At 39.1% G+C, this 25,085-nt stretch overlaps 1 protein-coding gene across 3 annotated transcripts; it reads left to right on the plus strand.

Moving 5' to 3' along the window:
• The first annotated feature begins 413 nt into the window (after nucleotides 1-413).
• LOC123864635 (uncharacterized protein CG7065-like) lies at nucleotides 414-24,621 on the plus strand. 3 transcript variants are annotated; one of them, XM_045905229.1, is made up of 23 exons: nucleotides 414-707; nucleotides 2,751-2,946; nucleotides 8,148-8,309; nucleotides 9,215-9,332; nucleotides 9,755-9,896; nucleotides 10,909-11,062; nucleotides 11,766-11,932; nucleotides 12,531-12,631; nucleotides 13,100-13,121; nucleotides 13,504-13,570; nucleotides 14,660-14,757; nucleotides 15,362-15,473; nucleotides 16,118-16,304; nucleotides 16,640-16,799; nucleotides 17,275-17,481; nucleotides 17,687-17,785; nucleotides 18,135-18,275; nucleotides 19,007-19,292; nucleotides 19,609-19,806; nucleotides 21,145-21,309; nucleotides 21,512-21,663; nucleotides 21,889-22,174; nucleotides 22,469-24,621. In XM_045905229.1, the coding sequence occupies exons 2-23, from the start codon at nucleotides 2,842-2,844 to the stop codon at nucleotides 23,852-23,854; spliced, it is 4,515 nt and encodes a 1,504-aa protein (XP_045761185.1). In that variant the 5' UTR covers nucleotides 414-707; nucleotides 2,751-2,841; the 3' UTR covers nucleotides 23,855-24,621. The 3 variants fall into 3 exon arrangements, with proteins under 3 accessions (XP_045761185.1, XP_045761187.1, XP_045761188.1); XM_045905231.1 differs by having other exon boundaries at nucleotides 414-703; nucleotides 2,747-2,946; XM_045905232.1 differs by lacking the exon at nucleotides 2,751-2,946.
• The last annotated feature ends 464 nt before the right edge of the window (nucleotides 24,622-25,085 follow it).

Consider the following 25,085-nt stretch of genomic DNA (forward strand, 5'->3'; position numbering starts at 1 on the left):
GGATGATACTGCCATTGTCGCAATTGAAAATGCCATAAGCCTACGTTGTCGTATTAGTTTAAAAAATGCGAACAACCAAATTAAATTTGAATTTCGCGGGCAGGCCCGTCTCATGCCCCTTAAGGAAATAGTTTTTTTTTCTCGTCTGGCTTTACATAGATTAGCCAATGTCAGATGTCAGGTTTGTAGTTATTTACAAGTTAGGGAAACTATATAGTATTATGTATAAAATAATGAAAAATCGGGATTTGAAATTGGAAAGGAAAAAGCAAATAGTTACTTAGAATTATTATTAGTCTGAGACCACAGAGTACTTTTTACATATCTGAGACTGGATGAAAAGGGCTAGAACCCATAGTTGTAAAACAAGCCAGACGAGAAAAAAAAAAGAAAATTTGACATAAAATGAAAAATCAAAAATGGCTTCCATTCTTTCCAAAATGATGTAAATTGTAAAAATTATTTCTCGCTCTGCTTGAAGTATTTTAAATAATCAATGCTGTCTTTATTTATAAAACTTCTCAATTGGATCTGAGAGAGTATAATGTTTAGCACATTGTGTGATTAGTGATATAATTTCGATGTGTAATGAAGGCGTTAGTCGTTTCTAATCCTAATCGATGACTGCGCATCACAGTGTATGAAGACTATTGTATAAAATAAATACTGGGATATTGATATATTTCGCACATTGTGCGCGTTATAAGGTCAGTATCTTTATTTAACAATTATTATTTAAAGGAACATAGCAGGTACCTATCTAAGATGTCAAACAAAAGAAGTTTAATTTATAACCTATTTAAGTACATTTATTTTACTCTGACTTCAAAAATATAAGAAAATACGTTCTTAGAGCCCCGTGTGTTAATTACTGAAGCTTCGAATATAATATTACGATACTGAATAATATTACTGTATGTTTAAAGTGAGTGATTTAACAAAGTTTTCAGTAACAAGGGTAAGTAGCAATTTATTTATGTTATATAAGAATAGTTAAATGTACTCTACAATACTGCTATTAAATGAAAGTTAATTTGTTAAGAAATTCTAGTTTTAGGATAGGTAGTGTTTTCAAATTTCTTGATAAATAACATAACTCAAAATGAGACCTTATAGGTGAAAAATTATGCTTTAATACTTTTTTCATAGATGTGATTTCATATACGTATGTATTCCTTTTATCCTATTCAATACAAATGCCTAATAGGCATAATTTTGCACTTCCTGCTAACTCCACACAAAGTATTCTTACATATTTTGTGAGTGTATTAAGAGCAGGCAGGTGTCAAGCCGGGACTGTTAGCATTTTTATAGGAGGTATGCACTATGCAATCTGAGTTTGAAATTTTGTTAGTGAATATTGAAGCACCAGGTACATAGCAATTCCGTAATATTAAATTGCTGTTAGTGCTTGAAAATCTGTGATTTATTTTTGTTGTTTTATTACAAAGTTACATTCAACATGCTAGTCAGTTAAAATAACTGTGTTGCCTATATTGGAAAGTCAAAATTATTTGTAAGTTTAAATATCTTTATTTCATGTAGGCCACCAGGTTGCTCTATGATTATTCTATACTCTATCACTGGTTCGAAAAACAGATACTGATAAAAAGAGCCAGCAAGAAACTCAGCAGCATTTCTCTTTTCAAAATGCAAAAATATTACCATAACACTGCTTAAATTCTAAAAAAAAATGTAAGTATTTTTTGTCCGTTGTAACATTTGCTAGAGAATCAAGAGATGCATTGTTTCGGCCAGGCAAAAACAAGAAAAATTCCAACAGAAACTTTTAAAGAAATAAAAAAGCAACTGAGATTTCAAAAAAACATATCCATAACAACTCAAACCTCTGAAAAGAGCAAGATTTGTTGCTCTTCAGTAAAGTTTCTAATTTTGATTTAGTTGTGTATGAACTTAAACAATAGCTATATCTAAGTAAAAATTACAATTACAATATCTATCAATACAAAGAAATAAAATACCTTAGATATTTTCATCAATAGTTCTTGGTAGCCTCTGATGAAAGCACAACAAAAAATATGAAAAATTCATAATGTCCAACAGATGTCACCAAGTCTGCTTTTATTTTTCGTGGAAGTGTGGTGGATTACTTAAAAAAAATGTATATATTAACTTACAAAACAAGTGGTGTCCTCCATTGCTGCAACAAAATGATTCTAAATATGTCTAAGAAATGTTCATGATGATAGTCATTCAATTTGCTTCCATTTACCCAATTTTAATATTTATTTATTATTAAAAGTAAAAGCTTATTTGATGAATCTTGTCATAAAACCCTGTTTATATGGTATTTGCACTCTATGTTTTTTGCACCATAAATCTTACTGAATAATATTGTTATGGTGCATACATAACAATTAATTATAGAACCATTCACAAGGTGCTTGTACTTCAAAAAATGTACAATGTTTTGACTGTATGAATAGTTCTATACTCAGTGTATGTGCACCATTACATATTCTGTATGATTTATCCTGCAAAATAATGTGTGGTACTAAGGTGAATGGGGTCTGAGTATTACACTATGAATGTCAAGAAATCAAGCCAGGATATTGTAGCATTAACTCTAATGTTTATTTTTTACATTCAGTTTAAGTTCATAAAATCGGTCTTTAATATTCAACATACATCGGACAGTGTAAGTATCACTTTATGTACCCATATTATAATATTTTACTGCAATGATAAAAAATGGAAATACTAAGGAGTTATATTGCTTTGTTTTACAGTTGCTGCAGAAGATAGTGAAAAATAAAATATTTGTGATAATAGTTTATGAACATTCTGTGCTCATAAACTAACAAGTGTTAGTGCCTCAAAATGGACCTCCCTGACTGCCCCCCGGGGGCAGAGGGCTATGAAGACACTGTAACCCAAGTGCCAAAACAAAAGCCGGAAATTCAAGATGCACCTTTATGCACTAAGGTAAGAATTCATTTTACTTTTTTGCATTATGTTGAGTATCCTTAAGATTATTATAATATTTCAAATATTTATATAACTATAATAAAAAATTAGACCTCTGTAGACTATGGTTTTGAACATTTATAACTTTCAGGCAACTATATTTTGACATTTTCCTTTGGTACTTGAAATTATAAAATCAAAGTAAAATTAATAAGTAGTAAGTAGTCCTGTGTCATTCTCTAGGATTCGATTATTCAAGTATTGCTTAGTGCCACAAAACCAGTCATTTGGGTTGTTCATTCATTTGGTACGTTTGGATCAATCAATCATGAGGGGTCTTGGTTCATCACGAATTTTCAGTTCATATAATAATAAACCCTAAATACTATGGAATAAAGCATACAAAGCAATGGTGCCAACTTGCCGGCTAGGAAGAATTATTGAATGATATCATTTAATAATTACAGATGTAATCAATATTTTATTTCATTCTTGAATCTTGCCGATTGGTTGAACCAGATAGTTAAAAATGAATGATTGCAATCACCAATAACTTTTACGAGACCTGGGTCAAATGACCGAATTGTTCATGATTGACACAGGACTAACTTAAAATTATAAACCACCCAGTTTTGCTACAAAAAATATTTTAACATTACAAATATACCAGGAATATCTTGGACAAATGATAATGGATCGGTAGGATGACTTGTTTCTGAGGATTAACAAAAGTTAAGAGAAAATTTCAGTGTTTTGAATGTTCCTAACAAGAATAATTAGAAATAATAAAGGCAAAGTTATTGATGAATGATACAATTCAATGTCTGTTAGTGAGACTGAAATTAACAGAGCACACTTTGACTTTCCCAGACTAAAGTTTCAGTTAAAACAATTCAGATCTATGCCAGACATATAACATTGTCTCGTTTTAGCAGTTTCTTAAGTCTGAGCAAACTCTAAGTGTGCTCTATAGACCTACACCTGAGACTCAAGTAAATAGTGGCACAGAAGTTTTCCCCTCCTAATTTGTTGAGACATTTCAAACATTATCCTGAAAACAAGTGCAGTTCCTTCGATTCTGTTTTTATGTTGGAATGGAATAAATTAATAAGACTTATGTACCTGCAAAGCAGTTGGACCAGATAAATAATTTACTATGTGAAATTTATTTCACATTGATTTCGAATGAATGTTCATTACATTAATTTTATGCAAAGGAGTGTCTAGGCATTGATTGACTCTATACAGATTTACACACAGAAACATTTCTGGAACAATTTTGGTGCTAGACACTTTATTTCATAGAGACATCTAAATTACATAGCCCTAAGGTACTGAATAGGGCTGTGCTGGTGGTTTATAGTGAAACACTCTACGACGTGTTTGATTCTACTGGTTATATTTGTAACCCTTTTCAACACAAATCAATTATAAATCACTTCTAACGAATTTATTTACTTTATCAGGCGAATAAATGTAAAAATAAGATGTCATTTAATAGGCTCCAGTACAAACACCCATACATAAAGAAGTGTAGTTCTGTTCTAACTGGAAAATTATTTCTAACTAATTACCTATCTAATAAAAAAGAATTGAGTGATAGGATACATACTAATTTCTAATTATTTTATTTTATTAAAATATGACACTTAATATATTACTCTCTATCTATTTATTTATTTCTTTGCGAAAGCTAATTCGACGTTTTCTTTGCTAAATAATAATATCTGCTAAGCCTGCATTGAATATTTTATTACGAAAGTAATAAAATATCTTATGAAGACTGTACTTTATACATTCTTCATCAGAGTAGTCACTTCCTACCCATCCTTGATATAAGTTACCTCACCTCGTTTACAGAATATTAGGAGTACGACATACAAAAGTTGCACTCCTTTAATCTTGGCCAAAATCTTTGTTATGGACTAGATAAATCACGCACACGACAAATTCCACTTATCGTCGCGCGCGATTGTTCTATATATAGTCGTATTTTTAACCGACCTTCAAAAAGGAGGTGGTTTTCATTTCGGCCCGTATTCGTTTCCGTGGTGGGTGGTTCATAAAAACTTCTGGATCCAACTCCTTAATCCTGATGCTGGAGGGTTACTGCCCGCCTAAGTTATCAAGATTCAGCAAGTGCTCATAGTGAATCTTCTAGGCACCAAGCAACTACTTCATGCTTGGACTCCAAGTTCCAACTCCTCAACCCTGATGATGCAGGGGGATTTCCTCTTAAACTTCTGATCCCAACTCTCCAATCCTGATGCTGCAAGGTACTGAACTCCTAAGCTGTGTAGATTTGTAAAGTTTTGCTTGTGAATTGATACTTTAGGTACTAAGCAATGACTACTTACTCGTACATTAAAAAGCTTTAAATAAAAAAAAAATTAAAAGCACCGACTTCTAAAACCACTACAAAGTAAAAAATAATTTTTGTTTCTACACATGTATGTATGAAGTCGGGCGAGCATAATAAAAGAAACTAGAAATCTAAGTGTGAAGCTTCATTTATACATACATGTGTAGAAACAAAAATTATTTTTTACTTTGTAGTGGTTTTGGAAGTCGGTTTTTTATTTTATTTTTATTATTACATATTTAGTAAACTGAAAGAAGCTATTGTTATATCTAAATACAATATATGAAACGAAAAGTCTTGACCCTCTCACTCATTAACGTCCAGCCCAAACCCTTGGACCTTAGGAGTAATGCCGGATTTTTTTAAATTCCCACGGAATAGCGAATAAAGAGGATTTGTATTCTCGCCTAGTGAAGCAACGGACGTTCGCTACTTGTAAAATTAGGATGCCATATTGAAAGTAATAGTGAAGTGATGTAGTTCGCTGTTGTGCCATTGGGAATGAATCAGTGAACCAATTCCTACTTTTTTATTTTGGATTGATCTCATACAATTTTTAATCAGTACTTAAGTAATCCTGCGTACAATATTTACACAATACGTACCTACATGTATGTGCATAGATAAGTGACACTCCGAGTACTCAGGCTCATGACATCTCGAAGGTCCTAGGTGGAAGTCGCCATTATTCATGGTCTCATTCATGGCCAACTTGTCGCACGACTAACGTACTATATTATAGAATAACGACCCACATGATTTTTTATTATATCCTTCTCTTTTTATCATAACACAATTTTTTTATCAACAAACTATAGCAACCCAGGGAACGTCGATTTACGTTTTATTAAAAATCCAATTGTACTCAGCGTCTTTTTCCTCGAGTACATACGATGAGGACGTTATCGCTTGGTCGACAGCTAGGGTTTTCTATAAACAGAAAAAATATTGGATAACTTTTAATATTATTTAGGTATTTTGTAACAATTTTTTCACGGAAAAGTTAGTTTTTTAAAGTATTTACAGCCTGAAATATTGGGAAAAGTCTATTTAAAAAACTCCTAAATTGCGTGAATTTACATCACGTGGTAGCCCTAACTGAATACGACCCGTAGGGTTAATGTACTTGTAGGTACTTATCACTGAAGGTATACGGACCTTCGCTGTCCGTTTGTCTGTATCTCATGAACCGTAATACTTAGAGAACTCCCTGGCGCAGTGGTACGTGCTGTGGTCTTATTGGTGAGAGGTCGCGGGTTCGATTCCCCGCGGGGGTTTGGAATTTTATAATTTCTGGTCTGGTCTGGTGGCAGGCTCCGGCCGCGGCTAGTTACAACCCTACCGGCAAAGCCGTGCTGCCAAGCGATTAAGCGTTCCGGTTCGATTCCATGTATAAACCAAAGCGGTATGTAATAAAAAAACTACAATACCCCTTCCAGGTTAGCTCGCTTCTATCTTAGACTGCATCATCACTTACCACCAGGTGAGATTGCAGTCAAGGGCTAACTTAATCTGAGTAAAAATAAAAATAAATTGAAATTTTCAAAAAGTTTGTATTTCTTATTAATAGCCGCTATAACAACTAATAATAAAAATTTCAAAATGACCGCCATGTAAATTAAAAAGTACATAATCTTGTACGATGATACGGGACCCTTCGTGCACGAGTCCGACTCGCACTTGTCCGGTTATTTGTCTTGTTTCAACACACACGCATAGACAGCGATGAAGGCCCGACCAATCCAGCCACTGATTAGTGCGGGTAGTAGTAGGCATAATTTTTAAATACATATCAAAAATTGCGAAACCGACCGGATTCGAATCGAAAGCAGCTATCGAAATTTGCAACTCTGAAGACGCAGGTTCGAATCATGCCGGTTTCGCAATTTTAGGGTTCCGTGCTTCAAAAGGAAAAACGGAACCCTTATTCCTATAAGGGTTCCATTTTTCACTTCACTTTGTTGTCTGTCTGTCTGTCTGTCCGTCTGTCCGTCGTGTATGTCAAGAAGCCTATAGGGAACCAAGTGGGGTATCATATGAAAGGGCTTTACTTGTACATTCTAAAACAGATTTTTATTTATTTTTATGCATAATAGTTTTTCATTTATCGGGCCAAATGTCAGAAAAAATAGCCGAGTACGGAACCCTCGCTGCGTGAGTCTGAATCGCACTTGGCCGGTTTTTGATGTGTATTTAAAAATTATTTACAAATTTCCTTGAAGTGTAGGTAAAAACTATCATAAAAATTATAAAAATATCGTAGTAGGCATATTATTAAATAAATAGTCTGATAATACGGACTTGGCCAGCGTGTTAGACTAAGGCCTAAACCCTTTTTATTAGTGGGTCGGCGCTGGATTGAGATGATGATGATCATACAGCATAAATTGCGGAGTATATTGCGTATATGTATCAAGTGTCCGGAGTTAAATAAGCAAGCCAAGCTGTGTCACAGTCACAGCTTGGTTGGCTTGTTCAGGTCTAATTGCATAACTACCTAAATATTGCGAATTGCGATAATAATACCTGAACGTTCTATGAAATTAAACTGGATCACATTTTGGTATGAAATAAAAAAATGTTCGAGCATTGTGTTCGATGTTTTGGGCATGTATTTATCATATTTAAATCAAAGTAAAGGTGAGTATGTTTACAACAATCAAACACAGTTTAACTTTTTTAATTAAATAAACGGAGTATCTTTCAATCCTCGTTTTATTTGTTTAGCTTCCCTTAAGGCGGTTTTCCTTGATATGGTCGGTTTGTGTTAAAGACTTGGTGAATTTTCGCGGTATATTCCATGATTTGACTGGTTTTATTGTAAGATTTTTAATAGAATGTGTGTATTGCTTTGTAGGCGGAGCAAGAGTTCCAGAATCATCTGAACAGCTTGAAGATTAAACTAGAAGATGGAACCTTTCGTTGCATGGTGGAGCGCCGCGGGCGGGACATATCCGGCAAATGGATATATCTATGCTACCCCTGCGCGGCCATGTGCAGCGGGGAGACTGTCTTGCAGGTAAGCATTCACCTATCAGCCTGAATGCGTCCACTGTTGAACAATGGACATAAGCCTCTTAGGGAGCGCGCCACCACACACTCCTTCTCTTCTTCATTCACCCACTTTTCGCCACCTTTTAAAAGTCATTGGTTTGGCTGGAGGTTGTCCCACATTGTGCTTTTTTTTATCGCAAGATACGCTTGCGCCTAGCGACAATCATGCTTAATCAAAAGCAATGATGAGGTTTATTAGAAACTAGAACCTAGAAGAAAGAACTTGCCTAGAAGAAATTAAACTCAAGGCATTTATTCAAATTGTACACTTTTTGACTGTCACTAGTTGAATTTGTAAGATAATGATGTAATGTTAACAGTTAATTAAGTAAACTTACAACTATAGCTACGAAGGTTCCAAACGCGCCCAGGTCTGAGAAGCGCCCACAGCAAACCCAGCTGAGTATCCTTACTATTATCACCACTTCACAAAATTACTTAAACTTATTAGAACCATCAAAGCTGTAAAGCAGCTCATTCCCAAGCTTTCTTATGATTTAAATAATCCTTTACATTGTAATAAGGATTTTTATTAGTTTCAAGAAACTTTTGAACTTGTTGAGGAATATCTCTAATATCTTCTGGAAGCTTTAGTAGATGCTTATTAAATTTCCTAAAGGCTTACATGGTAGAAACACGGTCAACGGAAGGGCATTCAACAATCCACACTTTAATGGTTTGTATCAGCAACATTGAGCAACAACATTTTCTTGCGAGTAGATTGGATATTGACCACATAAGGATGCCAATGTTCACTGTTTCATTGTTCTGTAGAACAGCAGGTTGTGAAGACCCTGAGCATATTTACCGTAGTACATTAATAAAACACTGCTTAGAGATAAGATTTAATTATTTCTACTTATTTTGCAGACTCATGTATCTGGGAAGAAGCACAAAAATAAGCTATCAATGAGGACTATTTGGCCGATTAAGATTTTTGAGGAACACCCTTATATAATGAATGAGAAAGGAACCAGTAAATCCGGAGGTAAGACTTAAAATGTAGTATTCTATAATTCTTACCTGGGGAGACCAATCATAAATCTATCTTCGACTCTGGATGTTAGCAATTGGCTTGGTACAAATATTATAATATGTTCTCACACAGCTACAACTTTTTGAAAGCTAATTGATCTACATTGGCTTTGGAAATTATTTTTTTGTGTAAGAATAGGCTTACTTGACGAATTTAAAGGTGCATAAAAATATAACACTTTAAAAAATTAACATCATCACATGATGATCAACCCATCGCCGGCCCACTACTGAACACGGGCCATAGTTCGTGTGTAATAGCTGGCCAGTGCAGATTGGCAGACAAAAATCTATAGCTAGGTACATGAGATTTGAAATGTAGAAAATTATATTTAAAAATATAAATGTACTACATATAATTCAATTATTTATTAGATGCGAAAGAGACTGAAAATGTACTGCAAAAGATGGCTAAAGAGGTGGAGGAGTTCCAAAAGCCTCGCTCGGAGCTGGACCTCAAGTTCAGCAAGTACTGTGGCGTGCGCTGCCACATCCAGGAAACTCTCGACTTCGTCAAGTGAGTCATCCATACATCGTCATTTATCACACTAATATTATAAAGGCGAAAGTTTGTATGTGTGTGTGTGTGTGTGTGTGTATGTTTGTTACTCCTTCACGCAAAAACTACTGAACGGATTTGGCTGAAATTTGGAATGGAGATAGATAATATCCTGGATTAGCACATAGGCTACTTTTAATCCCGGAAAATCAAAGAGTTCCCACGGGATTTCAAAAAACCTAAATCCACGCGGGTGAAGTCGCGGGCATCGGCTAGTTGAGAAATATCCCTCGGTATGCTAACAGCGGGCGACGCGAGATCACATACCGGAGTTAGAGGTTACATAGTGTAGCAAATTCATTGAATTATTATTAAATATGTCTAGTTGTTGGTGCTGACTGCTGAGCAATCAACGATTGAGCAATACAAGTGGTCCAAAGGTTGGCGCATTTTGTCTGTGTTGTTGCCACGTGAAAAAAGGGTAGATGTCTGCACGAACAGACAGATTTATCCGGTGATGGAAATCACTGCCCTACTATCTAGTTATACCTAATACTTACCATTTGTTATGATTCCTCAAATAAAAATCTGAACTGAATCAAAGTATCTAGAAATAATGTCCCAACTGTCGTATGTATCCTAGTACACATTTTTATTGAGTATACTGATAGACTTGCGCTTGACGACAATCATGCTTAAAAAAGCAATGATGAGGTCTCGGTTGGAGCGCGCTTGCTTAAAATATGTCTATTCACTCTTGCTTTGAAGATGTTTAGGTTATACATGGCAGGAAATACGGACGCCGCAAGGGGGTTTCACACCTGAGCGGTTCAAATCAGAAATGTTGAGCAGAAACTTGTATGCAAGTAGATTGGATCTCGATCACATAAGGATGCCAACGTTCACGGTTTCTCACTGTTCTGTGGTAGAATGGGAAGGAACAACAACATTGTGAAGCTCCTGAGCACTCTTCAAAATATATCCATACTCATATGCGCTACTAACATTAAAAGTAATTTTGTCTGTCCAGAGCCCCGCTTCTCGGAATTGAGTACCTCATCGAGCACCCGCCGGAGCAGGCGCACTACGAGCCGTCGTACATCTGCGTGCTGTGCATCAAGCAGGGCCATCCGCGCACCATCGTCAACCACCTCACCTGCTTCTGGCACCGATACAACTACCTTGTGAGTACTTGACTGTGATACTTAACATATATCTATCTTATGTTATAGCTTATAATTTATGTTAGTTAGTTTATGGTATGTATCAATTGTATTATTTAGCGAACAAGAGTACATTTTGTGAAAATTAAGGGGCCAGGGAATGGATACATCCAATAGCGGAAGCTCCACGGCCTTTAATTATTGTGTTATTAAAAAATTCCGCCTTATGGTACCCGATGTCCTAATTAAAATATGATTGGTTTTACTTACTTACCCACTAAAACCTGACGAGTGGCCGGCCTTAGCACATATATTTGGACTCCAAAAACTCTTAAGAATTGCATTGGCGTCTCCCTTGCACAAACGCTTGTTGGGATTGCCACAAAGGGCTTCCGACTTTATGCTTCGCTATGAGGTATGGCTACTTGTGGCACTATAAGATGCCATTTTCCTAAGGATAAATACTTAGCCTACCTATGAATGAGTAAAAGAATTAATAAAATGAAACTATTACTTTAGTCCTTTTTATTATTAATTCACTTTTGACATCTGTGAATTAACATATGTATTTGGATAGAGAATGGATGATGATCAACATTAATAAAGCAGCACTCATGTACTACAGTCTTTGAAACATCGGCAGTATGAACGGAACACAAAAATTGTGATTGTAGCAATGTTGTAATCATGACTTTCGTGATAAGGAGATGGTGTTTTATTGCAGTTGCGGCATTTCAGCAAAGCTTGCGCAGCGTTGACGCCGTACCGTGCGCAGAACCAGTACCGCGAGGGTGTGGCGGTCATCATGAATCGCCTCGCACAGCGTATTCAGGACAAGTACGGCCGCCTCACGCCCGTCAACATCGACAAGGAAGTGTACGAGAAGGAAAAGTACTGTCTTCTTTCTTATCTGCCACTCGTGAACATAGGTTTCCCAAGAGCGCGTCGATATTGTCAGCATATAACTTAAGTGTAACCTCAACAAGGAGAGAGACAGTTATATTCTCCTTTTTTATCTTCCAATCGTAGACATAAGTCTTTCCTTGAGCGCGTTTCCCAGTGTCAATATTTCCACTCCATGTCATAACTCATAACAGTTATAGTTAGCTTCCAACAGCATCAACTTGTGGTTGCCATTGGTAGCATTTAAAAAAATACCCATTCAAATAATATTCGAAGCCTTCTATTTATTCTTTATCTTTAAGTTTCTTTGGTTCATCACCATCATCAGCCTGTGGAGTCCACCGTTGGACATAGGCCTTCCCTAAAGAGCGCCACCACACTCGGTGGTGGTAGTGAGGGTGGTTTCTTTGGCGATAAGCAGCTATTTGAGTATCTACAAGATTTGCAGTAAATGCTTCAAATGTGGCCCCAAAAAATAAAAGCAATGTTGTTATTTCAAATAGTCAAATTTTTAGACTTATTGCTTAGGTAACCTGTCATCTTAGAAATTTATAGATTAATGAGTGTAAGCTTTTCTTTTTTCCAGAGATCAGATACACCAATGGTTGTTTAGAGGATACCATTTCAGTGAAACTCCGGATTGCACTTTTGAAGAAGTAGTCGATCCTGACTTGATCACTTCCCTCGGTAACTATATTAATTACGCTTTTCTTTACTGATGTATAACGCTTACTATTTGAGAAAGGTCAAAGGACTCGCCATATATTTTGTTCTATGTGTCAATGTTATGTCAAAAGTAACGTTTGGCATGACAGTTGACATAAAGCAAAATGGCGAGTTCTTTCTCAAGATTCTACGCGTAATACATATTACAATCATATTAACTTTAATTTAATTGAACTCTATATTCATGTTGTATAGCTCAAATGTGCATAATAACAAAGTTGGACAATAACGAAGAATTTTAAGTAGTCATCATATTTTACTAAAATTGGTCCTTCTAGTTGGATATGAAATGGTTCTATATTTGTACATGTTTTTGTTTAAATCTTAATTTTTGTTATGTCAACCGATTATTATTATCGATTTAAATATTTTAGATATTTTTCGAGTTTCATATCATAATTAAATATGTCTTCTTCTTTTTCTCAACAGATTCCACCAAAGTTGGAGTTAGGTATGTTAAGTTTACTTTTGAATCTTTTAATATTTAGGTGCACTTGCACCAACCGCTAAATGTGGCTGAGTTAACATTTCTACATCTACAAGGGACAAAGCTTAATTTGCTATAATCCGCTAAGACAAATCTGTATGGTGCATATTGTAATACAGATATCTGTTTTAGCAAATTGTAGCAAGCTCTTGGCTCCTTGTATTTATCTGCAAATACCTGCTTCTTTCTATACAACATTTTCTACATGTGTCCTTTTCTTGTCAATCGATGAATAAACTTGTCAAAAAGAGACACCATTCAAATTTAATTAAGTCAGTTGAAGCAGTTTGGAGCAAGTGGCCCTTGTTATTTATCAAGCATTTGTTAATGAAACGTTTTTCTTTAGAAAAAAACGTGATCCGTCGCCACCAATAGTTGCGGCGCCTACCAAGCCGATCGGCAACAATTATAACGTAAGTCTTAATAATAAGCCAAAATTGATAATCACAAAACTATTACACATATTAATTTTTTCTTTCAAGGCAAGAGTGAAGAAGCACTTTCAGCGAAGTGAATCGCTAACTCAATAACAAAGTTTCAACAAAATAAATGTCGAATGTGCTCGATGGCTGCACATTTATTTTTGACTAGCTGATGCCCGCGACTTCTTCCGCGTGAATTTAGGGTTTTCAAAATCCCGTGGGAACTCTAATTTTCCGGGATATTTTTTTCTCTCTTGTCTCGTTTTACACAGATTAGCCAATGTCAAGTTTGTAGTCATTTACAAGTTAGGGAAACTATATAAGTATGGGCCTCGTCTGTGCCGGCGCTCGCCGACACACGTGCGGCGCCCCTTTAGAGCGCTTCCCAGTCAGTGCCACCACCGAAAAAGCCAGCAAACGCCAACACAGACGAAGTCCTATCCCGGGATAAAAAGTAGCCTATGTGTTAATCCAGGGTATAATCTATATCCGTTCCCAGCCAAATCCGTCCAGTAGTTTTTGCTACAAAGAAAGTGAAATAGTATCAAGCATACACATACACACACACACATACAAACTTTCGTCTTTATAATATTAGTGTGACCATTGAAGTTGTCTCGAATTTTTTTTTTAAATTTCTCAATGAAGCAGCAATATAAGTAGAACAAAATCCAATGTCAAATGAGCTAGGTGGCTATCTATCATTCAGTTTTGAACACTGAGTTAGCGAATCACCCCGCTGGTCTAAGCACGACGTTAACCTAGACGTCATCTTTGCTTACCATTGAGCATGATTGTATCAAGCGCAAGCCTATTTTTACGACTTCAAAAAGAAGGTTCCCAATTTGTTGGGTTTTTTTATGTATGTTCCCCAATTACTCGAAGACGCTTGTACCGATTTGAAAATTATTATTTTTTGTTTGAAAGAGTATATTTCCCAGGTGGTCCCATATAAATTTGGTGAAGATCTGATGAACATCTTCGGGGATGGAGAACAGAACTCCTTGATTCACATTTTAAGAAATGTTATGGAAAGTCTATGGTTACATTTATTAAGTAATTTTTTTTCGGTCTGTTTAGACGCCTAAAAAAAGGCGACCTGACGACCCGTTGGAAGCGCTGTCGGATGTTAGCGACGAGCCGGACTTCCGCTCTGTTCGAGACGACAGGATTCATAGGTAAATAAATCAAAATAAGTGCAGGAATTGATAAATATACGTAAGATTATAAACGGCTAAAACTCGCACGAATTATCATATATCGACCATGTTCGAATCTGTACTAGGTTTGCTTATACAGCGGGTTTGATAAATCATATAATATTATGACAAATGAGGTCATCATGATCAACCTATCGCCGGCTCACTACAGAGCACGGGTCTCATCTCAGAATGCGAAGGGTTTGGCCACAGTCTACCGCGCTGGCCAAATGCGGATTGGCAGTCTTCTCACACCTTTGAGAACATTATGAAGAACTCTCAGGCATGCAGGTTTCCTCACGACGTTTTACTTCACTGATAAAGCAAGTGATATTTAAATGCTTAAACATACATAATCCGAAAAGTTAGAGGTGCTTGCCCAGGATCGAACCCACCACCTCCCAATTAGGAGGCGGATATCTTAACCACTAGGCATCATCTCTTTAAAGTAAATGAAGTATGATGTACCAAGTAGTGTGATATATGTAAATGTTCCCGTTGTCTCTGCTACTTGACTGAGTTCCAGAGTTCGAGCTCCAGATAATTTTATTTACACTTAAAATGATGGTTTGTAACGTAACAGAGCTAGACCGGAGCCGAAGCGCTACGAGCCATATCCCGAGAAGCGGGCCGGGAGTCCGTATCGCTCCCGCTACAGCATTCGCAACATGCCCAGTAAACCGACCGACGATAAGGTACTTCTGCCCTTCAATTTAATTTTCTGGATATTGAGAAACTCTAATCTATTGACCTGCTTCACTTACTGAGGTGCTCTCGGTTATATATGGCCAAAATCTTACCTTCTCTGACCGGCTGTCTGTCTGGTTATAAGGAAGTAGTCAGTAGAAGGAAAAAATATTTGAATACAAACATATTTTAACGTTTATCAAACACAGCAATAAGCAAAAACGTGTTGCTAACAGAACCCATGAAGCAATGTGTTTATCTTTAAGATAACCTGAGAAAAGATATTTTACATGGTTACATCATCATCATCATTATGCGGTAGACAGACATCCACTGCTGTACAGAGCTCTCTTGTAGCAAAACACGCCATGGTCGTGCACCTCCTAAATCCAGCGGCTCCCTGCGACTCGTTTGATGTTTGTTTACTCAATGTTGGTCTTCCAACACTGCGCTTTTTAGTGCGAAGTCGCCATTTTAGCACCTTGGGACCCCAACGTCTGCCGCTTTTTCGAACTATGTGCACTGCCCATTGCCACTTCAGCTTCGTTACCCGTTGAGCTTTGTGAGCTTTATCGGTTACTCTGGTTCTCCTATGGATCTTCTCATTTTTAATTTGGTCAGATAAACTCCAAGCAGAATTTGTTTTGTAAAGGCACTTCCGCAACCGCGGCCTCCTAACTACGAGTACAAGTTGAAGTTGGCGGCCGAGCAGCGCGCCTCGGCAGAGGAGCTGGCGCGCAAGGCGCTCGCCTACCACGAGAAGAACCCAGAGAAGCACCCGCTCTACCCCGACGAGTGGAAGAAGTTCTGGAACCGACGATACAAGGAGATACAGGCCGGTAAGCTGACTTGTTAGTTGTTTAAGCGCCACAACACCAAAACTGAGTACAGGGTATTTTTATAAATTAATACAGCGCTCGAGAGTTGCTCAAAATAATAATATCTTTGTGAAGTGTACAACTGTTCTGTTTTTTTGAAAGGGTATAACGTCAATGATTCTTTGGTACGGCTCAGAGTAGGGGCGGGCAGTAGATATGTCCTCTTGCTCATTTTGTCGTTTGTCTTCTACTCTCGTTTAGGACGTGCCCAAACTTGTTATTTACAGTTTTATATGGTGGCTCCGCTGTCCGCATTCCCACGTGAGATGCAGACTATATGAGATTTTCGTTTACAGAGGGCAAAGACCCGTCGAAGCATGACTTCAAGCCGGAGTGGATCGTGTTCTGGACGGCGCGCATGAAGGAGCTGCACGAGGACGAGATGCGCTCCACCGTGGGAGAGATCTACCGCCGCCTGCGCGTCACGCCGCCCGACGACAAGCCCGACGGGAAACGGTGCGTTGTAACTGCCCAGCGAAGTGTTGTAGGTGCCCAGCGAAATGCGCGGATTCGACGCCTTGTCACAATGTTGTATGAAACACCTTATACAGCGACGCGCGCGTACCACAGTAACCAGACTAGCGTATTTATTAGGGTTTATACAGATTCAGCCTGGACTCCTAACGTGATTTTATGCCAAATGATAGCTTAATCTATACTTGTGCTGAATTGGATATGGAATGTTTACCAAAAAAGTTGCCTAGCCTATTGAGGGATGAAAGCTATTTTGTCGAAGGTGTTTATTCAAGGTAGAGTCGAAAATCGAATCGATAAGAATGGCTTTTACTACATATTTTCATCTTGCAAGGGTGTTATGCCTTTTTATTCATATTTATGTCTTATTTTATTAGTCAACTAGACTACATTCTATTGGAACTACACCAGAATGCTAAAAAAAAAACCAGTGAATTAAATGTAAAGTCTGTTGCAGTAAATCGCCTGATCGTCGTCGGTCACCCGAGCGGCGCAGGTCGCTGGACCGGCGCCGGTCGCCGCTAGGCCCGCGCCGCAGGTCCCCGTCCCCAGGGCTCCGGCGGCGCTCCCCGCCGCGCCGGCGCAGCCCCAGCCCACGACGACATCCGCCGAGGCGGTCCGAGCTCGAGCCGCGAAGAAGATCGCCCGAACGCAGGGACCGCAGGTAAGACTTTTGTATAAGTAAGTGTAAAGTGTAAAGGCGGCTCGAACCTGAGACCCGACGCAGATCGCCTGAACGCCATACCCCAATTGCCATGTCGAACTATATATTGCGTTCATACTCATAAAATCGTTGTAGCATGTCTAACTTTAGTGTTAAATATTCCGGTGGGTCCGGTTGTGTTGAAGTAGCCTTCCTTCTCCCGCAGGTCGCCGGAGCGCCGCTCTCCGCCGCGCAAGGCGCCGCCGCCGCGCCGCGGGTCGCCGCTGCGGTTGCTGCGGACTCGATCGCGCAGTCCGATCCCGAGGTATGACTTTTTTATGACCTAGACGCATTGTGGTCTAAAATCATAAATCGAATACGTAACGAAACGTCATTCAGTAAATTCAGTGGACCCAATCGGCTCGAAGTGGACTGTGCTTAGCGGATTATTCGTCGTTTCAGCATCTTTTTCTTGTTCCTGACCTTATCCCATGTAGAGTCATGCTATGTGGAGTCCATCCCCATTGTCCATCCTTTTTACAGGCGTATCCTCTTTCACGCAATCCATTCCTCTTTTTTTTTGGTCTTCCTTTTTTCATTTCTTCTTCTACATGTATATTGTATACATATTGTTTCGTCGTTGTTAGCGCCTAACGAATATATGTATCGAACAGGGGTCTCAATCCGAGTCCGCCGCCCCGCAAGCAAGTCCGCAGCCCGCTGTCGCGCCGAGAGTCCGCGCCGCGGAACCACAGCCCCGGGCGCGCGGCCTCGGGACTCGACACTGTGCTCGTTTCTGACGAAGAGCTCAAACCGTAAGTCTCGTTTCACTTCTTTTATAGATAGATGAAAGCCTAAGATGGAGCGCGCTTGCCTAGAAGATGCCTGTTCATTGTCGCATTGACAAACATCTGCACAGACGACAGAGTAGGATATAAAAAACATGAAAGTCGATTTATAGTATTTACCAAAAACAGATTGGAGAAAGAGAAAACAAAAATAACCGATCAAGTGCGAGTTGGACTCGCATTTGAAGAGTTCCGATCGTACAAGATATTTTAACATTTTTATGTGCAACACCGCGAGTTAATGACAACAGCGCCATCTATATATATGATTTAGTAAATTAATTTTTCGTGAACGCATTTTAATTTTTTTGTGTGATGTAATCAAAAAATTCACTGTTTTCGGATTTATTCCTTTACTGTGCTATAAGGTCTACTTACCTACCACATTTCATGATTCTAGGTCAACGGAAAAGACCCTCTAGGTTTTCTTGACAGACAGACAGACACACAAATAATGAAGTGATCCTATAATGCCTTTGGCGGTACGGAACCCTAAAAAAGGCACTTGCAAAATATTGTCAAAGATATCTTCATGTATGTGATCTGTACTAATATTATAAAGTTCCGTGTCACATCCTCATTGATTGAGAAGGTAGTTCAGATAAAAATATCCCTTCATAATGATTATTGGAAAGGCCTATGTCCAGCAGTGGACGCATACAGGCTGATGGATGGATGGAATGATTATTCGTCCCCAGCGATGACGGTCTATCGCCATGGAACTCCGATGACTCATTGGGCTCGTTGCTGGAGGCGCGTTCGCCGGTCACGCACCGGTCCCGCACCGGCAGCGTGGCCTCACGCGCGTCCCGGCGTCCCGACATGTACGGCAAAATGAAACAAGCGCCCATGGCACCTCAGGACTTTGGCTCTGCAGAAAATGTTGTCGCTACGCTGAGAATACTTGTTGCGCTTGAAGATTACTTGGGGAGCTTGGGACCGAAAATTGTGGATCTGCTGGCAGAAGCACTCAAAATGGAAAAGGTAGGCATTGAGATATTATTAGTAGGTATGTATTTAGAAAATCTTAGATATGTTAAATAAAGGTTGTTATGAATTATGATTCTTTACGTAAGTCTTTGTCGTCATGAAATCGATAACCTGAAGTTTTCGCTCTTGAAGATACTTCGGAAGCTTGGGACGAAATAAAAGCTGAGACCAAAATTAGTAATTATTATTATTGACATTACTTTTGACAAAAGTTAATGGTGGCTTGGATTTCAATCTGATTGATTTACTTTTAAGGATAAAGGACTCGAATTTTCTGTCTGCTTACCCCTAACTTCTTATTTTCCACTAGGAGGAAGCAAATTCATCAGAAGAGATGCTGGAACAGGAAGCAGCAGTCGTTTTAATCGAGACGGCGAAGGAAAAACTGAAAGGGGCGGTCCAAGCGGGGCTCGTGTCGGGCAGCGCGGCCGCGGCCGTGCGTGCGGCCGTCGTGCGAGCGGCGGCCACTCTGCATGAAGCGGACAAGAGGATCAAGAATAAAAAACAGGTATTTACGTTGCCTTAAGCGCCCCCTGTAAATGATCTTTGTTGGTCTTACATACTTGTCAAATTATTTGACAGTATGCAGCTCTGACGCCTTTGTCAAGCAATCTACGTATTTGATGGAAACATTTGCGGGCGTATTTATTTAACAAATAAATCTCAGTCATTGTAAATGTGTGGTCATTATTACATCCAAAAATGCTTTATAAAATTAGAACTGTATTTTCACTCATTGTAATATAGCGCGATAACGTCACGTCACTACAAAATGACAAAGAAAAACGAGAGTACAGGCAAGATTGACAAAGTTTGATCGTTTACAGTAATTTTGTAAAACGTGACATTTCATTGACAAAGACCGTCGACAGAGCGCTTTACATTTATGGCGCTGAAAAGTGGACATTTACAACTGGCCTAATCCACAAGTTCAAAGGCACTGAGTGAGTTATGGGAAGGGCTATTAAGGGCTAAGGTTTAGGCGTTTCCCTGAAGCCTGAGATCCGGAACGAGGAAATTCGCAGGAGAGCCAAGACCACTGAAATAGCTTAAACCATTAGTAAGCTGAAGTGGCAGTGGGCAAGCCATGCTTGCCATGGCGTTGATGGCCTTTGAAGCCGTTAAAAAGTCCTGGAGTGGAGACTGCGTACAAGTAAACGTAGCGTGGGGCGCCCTCTGGTGCAATGGACTGACGATATAGAGAGCGTGGCGGGAAGCAGCTGGATGAGGAAGGCTGTGTGTGAGGAGTGTGGTGGCACTCACTAGGGAAGGCCTATGTTCAACAGTGGACGTCCGCAGCCAGATATTATGATGATAATATGCTAAACTAGCTGATGCCCGCGACTTCGTCTGCGTAGATTTAGATTTGAAATCGCGTGGGAACTTATTGATTTTTCGGCATAAAAAGTAGCTTTGTCACTCTCCAAGTCTTTAACTATATCCATGCAAAAATTATTTCAATCTGTTGCGACGTGATTTAAAGACATACCGACCAACAATCACACTTTCGTATTTATAAGAGTAAGTGATGTGCGATTACTGGAACTGTTGGTACTTGTGCGAAGGAGGCCGAGCTGCGAGTGAGGCTCGCGGTGCGCGCGGTGCTCGCCAAGAGGAAGCGCCCGCGCGTCCGTCCGCGTAAGCGCCCACCTCGTAGGCGTAGAAACGGAGTAAGTTATCTATCTTCTATCTTATTAATATAAATGCGCAGTGAATTTTGGTGGAGAGTGACAAGTTCCCACAGAATTTTAAAAATCCAAGTGAATGAAGTCGCGGGTATCGTTTAGTTAAATATAAAATGAATATAATATAAGTATATGCCGTATTTTTATTCTGGTTTACATAGCAGGCAGCGGCCAGCGGTGCGGCTCGCAGCGGAGTGGCGGTGCCGGTGGCGGGCGTGGGCGAGGTGGACCGCGAGCAGATCGCGCAGCAGATGGCCGCCGCGCTCATCGCGCAGGGCAAGACTGACGTCTCCTCCGAGGAGCTGGCTCAACTGGTGGACGCTGTGGTGAGTTTCTTTTGACTTTCTGTTTATTATTCCTTCACGAGTTGCCGCACAACCCCGCCGCGCTCACATGGTCACGGAGACCCGTGATCACGGCGACGACGCTCCCGACGCATACTTCTTATCTCATTTCTATTTCACAAGTAGTGCAAAAGCGGTTTCAAATTGTAATTGTTTAATACTATAATTATTTATTTGACTTCAGGTCGGTATGGCCGAAGCGAAGAAACGTGAAACAGAATCGAAGAAGAAAGTGGAGGCGCGCGCGGCCAACAACAAGTCGACGCACGCGCCCGCCGCCGCGTCCGGCACCGCCTCCGCGCTGCAGATGCTGCAGTCCGCTTACGACGACAAGAAGTAAGTTTAAACGCCTTCGTTCGTTGAAGTCAAGCGAGCAAAAAATACTAGAAACGACGCGTGAATTCGCCTGACTTAAACTGTGTAGAAATAAAAATTAGTAGCTTCGGAAGCCAAGTTTTTGAAAAGAATTTTATTTGTAGAATTCGAATTTTTGTACTCGACCAATAATGCAAAAACGTTGTCAAATCACCACGTTCGTTACACATTAAATTTGTTGTGCAGAATAGAGAAAGAAGACGCACCGGACGCGATGGACGGTCTGTCAGACTCGGACCTAGAAACTTTGCTCAAGAACTTCAACGAATTATCAGCAGAGGAGCAGCACAGTCTGATCGCATACTTGAAAAAGCTGGAAGCGCGAGAGCCTGAGCGTGTGGAGAGACTGCGCCAGTATGTGAGCGCGGCAGCCAACAATGCGCCGATAGAAGAAAAGCCTGACCCGCAGCCAACCAGCCTGGATCCTGTCACGATAGAGAGTGATGATGACGACGACTATACTGTGGAAGATGTGAGTGGTGCCTTATCCCTTCTACTCTTATACAGATTCCCATATCCTCAAGAATATCTATTAAGATAGGAAAGAAATCGTCTAGACATGAGCCAGACGAATTTTGTGTTCGTGTAGAAATAATGTATGTGAGAAATAATATTTGTGAGTTGTGACTTGTGACATGTAAGGTTGCATAGATAGTCAAAGATTTATTTTTATATATATTTGATTGACACCCCTCTTGAAAAGCTCGAATTTTGTAGTTCTCTTATTTTAGATTGAATAGTGAATTTGCATTTGTTTTTGTTATAGGTATTCAAATCAGCGACCGAGAAAGTCAAAGAGGATCGTATTAGACAAGAAATGGAGATAGTCAAGAAGTCTTTAGAGGAAACAAAAGCTCCGACCCCTCCACCACCAGATAAACCACCAGTTACAACAGAAAGCTTGAATGTACTAAAGAATATGTCCTCAGCTACAGATCTTTTGGCGCTTGTGCAGGCCGCCTTACAATCGACGCCTGCGTCGTCAGCGCAAACTAAAACTGCTGACGTCGTGACTAGCGCTACACAGCCAAGATCTTTCGGAGACCTGCCCGAGCCACAGAAAACAGAACAGCCAAAACAACTCCTCCAAATCCCACTAACTTTTAACAACCAGACACCCAATCAAAGTGTGGCTCTAAATTCACCAAATCAATCAGATTTTGGGGGAAGCCAAAAAACTCCACAAGCACCAGCTTGGGAGCCGCGACAAATTCCAGACGATTATAATAGAGGACCTTTGAACACTCAGGGACGCGACACATGCAATAGTAGTGGGTCTCAAGGGCCACAAGACAACTTTAACCAAGGGCCAAGAGGATTCCAAAATAATTACAATCAGTCTCAGGACAGTTATAATCAAGGATCCCTGGACATCAACAATGAAGGCTCCCGGGACAATTACAATCAAGGATCTCAGGACAATTATAATCAAGGATCACAAGGGTCCTTCAATCAAGGACCAAAAGGGAACTTCAATCAAGGACCACAAGGGAACTTCAATCAAGGACCACAAGGGAACTTCAATCAAGGACCACAAGGGAACTTCAATCCAGGACCACAAGGGAACTTCAATCCAGGACCACAAGGGAACTTCAATCAAGGACCACAAGGGAAATTTAATCAAGGATCACAAGGGAATTTCAATCAAGGATCACAAGGGAATTTCAATCAAGGATTCCGAGGCCAGGATAGTTATAATCAGGGATTTAGAGGATCCCAGGATAATTTCAATCAGGGATCTCGAGGACAAGACAACAGTTTCAATCAGGGAATGCATGGACCCCAAGACAACTATAATCAAAACCAACGAGGACCACAAAACCAGGGGCAGCAGAACAATTTCAATCGAAATCCACCTCAACAATCTAATTTTAACAAAGGACCACCAAACAACTTTAATCAGGGTCCGAAAGGTCCGCAGAACAATTTTAATCAACCCCCAAGTCTGTTAGATAATTTTAACCAAGGACAATCTTTTATACCAACAAGGGGAACAAATGACAACTCATATAATAATCAGGGTGGAAGAGGAAACTTCAACAGGAATCAGGACAGATCCAACACAAACAAACAGCAGATCGGAAATTTCAGAGGAAGGGGGGGAGGCAGAGGCTTCGGAGGACCGAGAGGTCGTGGTCGAGGTCACTTTTAATGGTAGTCTATAATTATTTTAAGAGGTCAATTTTTTTAGTAAGTGAAATAAAGATTAGTATAGTGTGTACACTTTGAGATCTCACTCGCCATTTTAACACTGTCATACCAAAAGTACGGTTCACCTTTAAATTAAGGCTAACTACACGGGTTTGCCCGCGAAATTCAAATTTAGTTTTCGCAATTTGTAAACTAATACGACAAAGTAGGCTTATGGCAAATGAAGTAGTCTGACTAACTTGTGAGTAACTCACGTCACTCATTATTTGGTCTAATTTCTTAAACTGAACACTTTCAAGAGAAGATTTTTATATAAACCTGTGGAGATGATACTGCCATTGGCGCTATTAGAATGCCATAAGCCTACTTTGTCGTATTAGTTAACAAATTGCGAAAAGCAAAGTTAAATTTGAATTTCGCGGTTAGACCTTAAAGACGAATCATACTTTTCAAATGATAAAATAGCGAACGAGATCTCTAAATGTACGCAATAAAATAAATAAGTCTATTTCATTTTAAGTGTAAGAACTGAAATAATTCACCTTTTTCTCATGATGACTAATAATTTAGGTAACTAAGGATTTTTCCTTAATACTTATTATTCAAATGCAATATCAATATATTTTACTATAATTTAACATTTATTTCACCTCTAAAAAAATTGAATTAGTATGTATGTAATGATTTCATGCAATGTATGTAATGTATGGCATTTTCGCTCAGCGCGATTTCAATAAATATGTAACACTAATTTTGTTTTATTGCTTTTATTTGTATTTTATTTGTACCAGAAAGTTGTTACAATATAAATAAAAAGAAAGAAAAAGTGGAAAGGGAAGCACTTATCTCTATAAGAGATCTCTACCAGTGACCCTTGGCAGTGCGAGAGGTTGTAAAGGGAGTAGAATTGGTACAGCAAAGATAGACAGTAATTATGAAAAAAAAATAACTTTTTTAAATTTCTTACCCGAAGGGTGGCAATTACTGGATCCTATTACTAAGCCTCCGCTGTCCATCTGTCTGTCAGTTGGTAGTATCTCGTACACGGTAAAAGGTGGAAAACTGCGCAGAATGTGTCTTTTTTTATTATTTGTTATAGCGACAATACTTCGTAAATATATCAAAATTGCTGCCATGAAAATAGAAATCATTTGCGAGTCCTACTCGTACCTAACAGATTTTTTACGTCCATGAATTTTTCTTTCTGCTTTTCTTGCGTGAAATTCTGGCAC

This window comes from Maniola jurtina, chromosome 4 (assembly GCF_905333055.1).
Source record: "Maniola jurtina chromosome 4, ilManJurt1.1, whole genome shotgun sequence".
NCBI lineage: Eukaryota > Metazoa > Arthropoda > Insecta > Lepidoptera > Nymphalidae > Maniola > Maniola jurtina.